This window comes from Gallus gallus, chromosome 1, assembly GCF_016699485.2.
Source record: "Gallus gallus isolate bGalGal1 chromosome 1, bGalGal1.mat.broiler.GRCg7b, whole genome shotgun sequence".
Taxonomy (NCBI): Eukaryota; Metazoa; Chordata; class Aves; order Galliformes; family Phasianidae; genus Gallus; species Gallus gallus.
The window spans coordinates 23,670,127-23,676,655 of NC_052532.1; the positions used below are offsets into that span (position 1 = coordinate 23,670,127).

General features: G+C 36.9%; 1 protein-coding gene across 4 annotated transcripts in view; it reads left to right on the forward strand.

The window, feature by feature from the left end:
- Positions 1 to 5,926, forward strand: part of TSPAN12 (tetraspanin 12) — a 45,247-nt gene extending 39,321 nt beyond the window's left edge. For all 4 annotated transcript variants that reach the window (NM_001397016.1, NM_001007849.2, XM_046936697.1 and 1 more), the window contains one exon: positions 4,318 to 5,926. In NM_001397016.1, coding sequence (NP_001383945.1) covers positions 4,318 to 4,623 — 306 coding nt within the window. In that variant the 3' untranslated portion in view covers positions 4,624 to 5,926. The remainder of the gene's footprint in view (positions 1 to 4,317) is intronic.
- The last annotated feature ends 603 nt before the right edge of the window (positions 5,927 to 6,529 follow it).

The window sequence follows — 6,529 nt, forward strand, 5'->3', positions numbered from 1 at the left end:
CAAACATTAAAGCTGCTAGATTCAATGTGAAGTCCTACAGTAAAAAGATGCCTACACAAAGAGATTCAGAGATTCAGTAGAAGTAAAATGACAACAAGTTCATCTTAGTCAAGTAGTTACCAGGATCTGAGAAGATATGTGAAAAATAACAGTGAAAGATGATTTTGTGGAGTCCTTTTTAGTATTTCAGGAAACTGAAGTTTGTTTTGTTTCCTGTAATGGATAAAATTGTTTTGTTGCATTTGTGCTATAATTTTCTGCAAGGGTCTCTGAGCTCTCTGTGGTCTAAATTAAAGTAAAATTCTTGAGGAGAGAAAGGTGGCCTACTTTTAGTTCTTTTTAGACCACCACTGTGTTTCTGCTGATGGATTTTGAGAGTTATTTTTAAAAAATGTTACTCTTCTTAAACTGCTTTTATTCTGATAAACTTCACCTTTGTGTAATTCGTAGAAGAAATGAACCTTAGACAGTAGTTGTGAGGGACGTGCATGAGAGAACATTGTAGCCTAAGAGGTTCGATTTGTCTGAGGGCAAGAGGATGTGTACTAGTTTTGTGATAAGAAACTGTAGCTTAAATAAAACACTTGGTAGGAGTTGATATCTTCAGAAAAAAAGTCAAAATTGCATGTTTTCTAGCATAATAATGTACTACTTATGATTTATCTGTTCTCTTCTGCTCTGAGAAGAGGCTTATTTAAGATCTGGTCGTTATTCTGTTGGTGTTATGGTGTTTCAGTAAACCATAAAAACATGCTTTGTTTCCATTTTAGCACTGAAAATATCAAATGATCTTTAGAATAAATGTGAATCAGGCCTTTAATCTGTAGCTCCATAGGAGTTTGCAGCTAATATTCCTCTGAATGTTCACTGCAACGTTTTATAGTATTTTTGAGGTGTAAACAGGAGCTTTAAGTTTAGTGACAGACTTCTGCTTCTGCCTAACATAGTATATTTATGTAATCTTTAATTGCAGATTACCAACTATGAATGTGTTGCGTAAGCAGAAATAAAATGCACGCATGTGAGGGTAATGGGTAACTGGATATTTCTCAGTTTTGAAGCTGATTTTGAACATGTATTAGAGCAGAACTATAGCGACATCATTAAATGGAGGGAGACAGTCTATCTAGATTAAGTATAATTTGTCTCAGTTATGTGTCTGTTCTGCAGGAGATGCCAGCGTTAATGTTATTGCTGTTTGTTAATGGATGTTCCCTCTAGGCAACAAATGAACTGAATTTGAATATTGCTGTGGTTGAACATTTTTAAACTGTGACCAGCTTGTACCTTAATCCTTTAAAGTCATCAAAGTATTAAAATGCAGCCAGTGTCTCTGTAATTAAAAACAAATTTGGAAAGTAACATAATTACAACACTCTTTTATCCAAGAAAAGAAAAAAAAGACACCGGCATGATGAATTTTGTTCTTCATCAGTTATGTAGCTTTCACTACAGTTTTTTTCTTCACAGATTTCAGGGAATCCAAATTTTCTCCTTGTTCTGTGTCTAAACTTTGTTAATTGAAATAAAAAACAATCAAAAATGATGAACAGTATAAAGATTGATTCTATGATTCTAAGACATTAAGATCCTTTGTCTTAGCTACAATTATGTAGTATATATGTCCCCAATGAGAATCTGTTGACTGCAATGTGAATTTTGTGTTTCAGGCAAGAATCAGGCCTTTCATCAAATTAATGGCTGCAGCATTTGAAACAACAGGCTTTGGGAATGTCAGTGTGGTTGAAAAGTATTGATTATCACATGCTGTCTTCAGATTCTGTCACTTAGATCAATTGCTTTCTTTTCATAGAAAAGCTATAAGATGAATATAAGCACAAAATTGTTGCGATGGTTCTAGGAGGTCTTCTGCTGGGACTAATGCCTCCTTAGTATTATCCTATCATGACTATTATCATGACTAATTATTACTCTGAATTTTCCCTTGCTGGCTGTATTCCATTAATTCTTGTACTTTGAAGTCCTGTAAGGTTTACCATGGGCCAGAATAGCTAAGGGCTCACTCTTCAGACTTCTATCCTTTTTAAGACACCACCTTTTCTGATCAGCAAGTAGCATAGCTTGTTTGCACTGTTGTTCAGTAGTCCTCGCCATTGTCTTTGTGAGTTGTTGCTGACTTCGAGGGGCTTGAGAGACTTCTCAGAACCTGGTGCAGTAATTATTGGCCCCATTAGCAAACTGGAGTGTGTGCTGGTGGTTTGAAAAGAGCTGAACAGTGAAAGAGTGATTATTCTAAATTTCCATTTCTTGGAAACATTGATTTGTGGTCTTTAAAATTCATTTTTATTCTTCAGAATTTTCTGTGTAAATAATTATTATTCTGTAAATAACTGCTTTGGATTTGAAGCTGGCCAGCAGCAGTAGGGAGAGGTGGTGGGTATGACCATCTTCCTGATGGATTGTGAGGATGGTAAGATCTTTGGAGCTCCCTGCTGGAGTTTGTGTGGAGTGGATAGTTGTTGCCACTCTAACAAAACAAAGCAAGGCAGTAATGCATCAAGGTGACTTTAAAGCACAAATGTCTGCAGAGTCTCAGTGAGAGTAAGTCAGCAAGACAGGTGTTGGTACTTGTTACATCTAGCATGGACAGATAGTAATATGAAGACAGTTAAATGATAGGTAAGTAGCTGGCATCTGATGGGTTGGACTTAAAGGGTTACAGTAAATGGGGTTACCTCAGGCTGGCAGCCATTCTCTAGTGGTGTTCTCCAGGGCTCCATTTTAGTGTCAGTTCTCTTTAATGTTTTCATCAATAACTTCGATACAGGACTCAAATGTATACATTGTAAGTTTGCAGAAGACACTAAATTAGGAGGAGGTGTTGACTCCCTTGAGGGCAGAGAGATCTTAACAAATTAGAAGACTGGGCAATATCGAACCGCATGAAATTTAATGAGAACAAGTGCTAGATTCTGTACCTGGGACAGGACAGCTCTAGATATATGTACAGAATGGCAAACAGGCTGAAGAGCAGATCTGTGGAGAGGGATCTATGGGATCTGGCTGGCAGGAAGTTGAACATGAACCACAGTGTGCCCTGGCAGCCAAAAGGGTCAACTGCGTCCTGGAGCGTACCAGGCCCAGCATAGCCACTGGGTGCAGATTTGGGGCACCACAATATGAGAAGGATATATTGACCAAGAGAGGGCTACGAAGATGAGGAAGTGTCTAGAAGGCAAGATGTATGAGGTCCATTGGTTTGCTCAGCCCAGAGCAGAGGAGCTGAGGGGAGGCCTCATAGTAGCTGCAGCTCCTCACAGCGTAGGGGCAGCACTGAGCTCTGCTCTGTGTGACAGCGACAGGGCCTGAGGGAACAGCATGGAGCTGTCAGGGGAGGGGCAGCTGGGGGTTAGGAAAAATTCTTCATTAGAGGGTGGTTGTGCACTGGAACAGGCTGCCCAGGGCAGTGGGCACAGCCCCAAGCTGCTGGAGTTCAAGATGCATTTGGACAATGCTCTCAGACATATGGTTTGAATTTTGGGTGGTCTTGTGTAGAGCTTGGATTTGGACTTGATGATCCTTGTGGATATTCTCCAGTGTATGAGTTAATTTTGAACTGGCAAATTTCTCTGTCAGTTTTCACAATATTGGTTTCATTGTTTCTTCCTGGTCACAATGACTTGATGTTAATATGCCTTTTTTCATCCCCCCCCCCCCAAAAAAAAAAACCAAACCCAACCAACCAGACTTTTCAAAGACTTGGTGAAATTGTGTTTTAAGCAGCAGTAGCTGTGAGTTGCTTGATCCTGCGCAGGGCAATATAAAAATGGTTGTTAGTATAAAACTATCACAAAAATGGTGGAAGTTTCTACATTCATATCAGAAATGATGCCAGATAATTTTTAGTGTATAGTCTGCAGATATGGGAGGCTGCCAAAGTGTAACTAGAAGGAATGATGGCACATGTATATGGTATTATTACTACTCAGTATTAGTGATGATAAACAGCATGTAATTGCTTTTAAAAATTGTTGAAACCCCTTGAACTTCTTTAAAAAAAAAAAAAAAAAGAAACCAGTGATAGTTGATAAGAACTCTAATCAACTTCGAGTGGTGTTTTGAGTTGAAGAGTAGCACAGCTCTCTAGGAGTTTGTTATATGCAGTAAATTCTCAGTGTATGTGAAAACTAAAAGAATTCATTAAAAAATAGGCGAAATAGTTTTCAAAGTATTGTTTGGAGAAATTGAATTTTGGGGAGCCAGAATAAGCCAGTACTAGGTAGGGTGAGTTAAGCCTTGGGAACTGCAAGCCAAATAATATTGACTAATCTTTTTCTATCTTTTTTTTTTTCATAGGGATGCGGTAAAAAAATGTACACTTTTTTGAGGGGGACGAAGCAATTGCAAGTACTGAGATTTCTTGGAATCTCTATTGGAGTAACACAGATTCTGGCTATGATCCTCACTATTACTTTACTATGGGCTCTGTACTATGACAGAAGAGATCCTGGGGCAGATCAAATAATGTCCCTGAAGAATGATACCTCACAGCAACTGTCATGCCATTCTGTGGAGCTACTGAAACCAAGCCTAACAGGAATCTTTGAACATACATCCATGGCAAACAGCTTTAATACACACTTTGAAATGGAAGAACTGTAGAATTGTAGGTGATACAATTAGTCTAAAAAGTTACCAGGGTTCCAATTGTTGTTTTTTTTTTTTTTTTTTAATTATTTCTTTATTCTGTTCCATTAAGTATACAAAATAGACAGGTCTTCCTATGCTTCCAAAACCAGCTAGGGATTGATAAAGAAGCCTGTGTAGTAAGACAAATAAGCGTCTTCCTTTCAGCCTCTTAGAAGAGCCATGAAACAGAATTTTTTTTGTTTTCTTGTTGTTGTTTGTTTGTTTTTTAAGGCATTCATTCACTGGGCACAGTAACAGTAACTTATTGTTACAAGATGTGTAAAATACTGATTCATTCACACATAGATAGACAGAACCTCTACGGAAGCATCAAAATACTTGTCTTCTGAGGAGATGACTGTGCTTTGGACAAACAAAATGTGACATTACTGAAATTGACTTTTGCATTTTTAATAAGCCATTTGGAAAACATGTTAAAATAATCAGGGATCTATGTATATATAGTTGTTTGTTTTTGTGTGTGCATGGATGACAGAACTATAATTCAAGTAAATACTTGGATTAAAAGAATTGCAAGATCTGTAAAAAGGACAAGATTTTCTTTTTCTAACAAAACCTTTATCTTAGTTATTATTGTTTAAGATGTTCTAAAACTTATATTTTTATGTAACTATGTGACTAATTTTTAAGTTTAAATGTATTAAAGAGGGATTAAAAGCAAAAATATGATTCTGGACAATAGACTTTAATTTTCTGAGTACTAGAGAATTCTCATTTAAAACAGTTTGTTCTGTGGACTACTTCTTAGTAAAAAGAAAAGAACAAACCTAAGTATTCTTTCCAAAATGGGGATCGATATGGAGTAGCACATTTTTATAAATAATTTTTTTATCCTGTCTGTGATCCCCATGGAGATAGAAGCAAAAGACTACAAGGAAAGTGCTTACAATTCTGGATGCTATTGCAATAATTGTAAAAGTGCATAAGGAGAAATTATACTTTGGCTTGTACTTCATTAAGAGTTCTCTAGTGGCTTAAAATGCCAACTGGAAACAGCATTAAAATGTATTTATTGAGGTGGGGAAAGTGCATTTTACTGTATTTTTATGAACAATGTTTATTTCATAGGATTATTTTTACATTTGGCCACGCTCCTGAAATATATATTTGTTCCACTGACTACAGCAGTTTGTGGCAAGTGGGTTTTTACATACTACATTTTAGAAATACTTGCTATGTTTTTGAAATTTGTAAAAGAAAAGAAAATCAAGGTGTGATTTGATAGACAATAAAATCACTATTGTCTTAAATTCTATAATGGCTTTTTTATTTTGAAGACAGTGCGTGAATGCTTTGGTGACATTTGGGAAGGTTCTCCTGCTAATGTGATTTAATTTGATGTGTCTTTACCCATTCCACTTATTCTGTCATGGAGAAACTGAGCTGTGAATTTCAGTTGCTTTTTTATTGCTTCTACGAAAGCTTCCAAGGGATGGTGAAATTAAGCTTTTCAATTGTGTGGGATGTTTGTTTTTCAGCAATCTACCTGTGGGTGTAATTACTTCACATGTACTTTTGCAAGCAAGATTACCTTTTGCTTTTGTACCTCCCCTACAGAGATGCTATTGTTTATTTTGGGAGATTAGAAAAAAGATAAAGGATAGAGCTTCCCAATTTTTTTGCTTTGAATGACTTTCTGAGAAATACTTTCTCATGCGCCTTTCAGAAATTCATATGCCCAACATTACTGCACATATCCAGAAGATTTCCATGCCCTCCCCCAACCTCCAGTTAGCTAAGGTGGTATTTCTATAGCTACAGACAAGGTTCCATGTAGAAAAAAACCACGTGCCCAAGATAGGGTGACCTACAGTCAAACAGTGGATTGGGCCAGTGCTGCCTGTTTTTCATTCCTGCT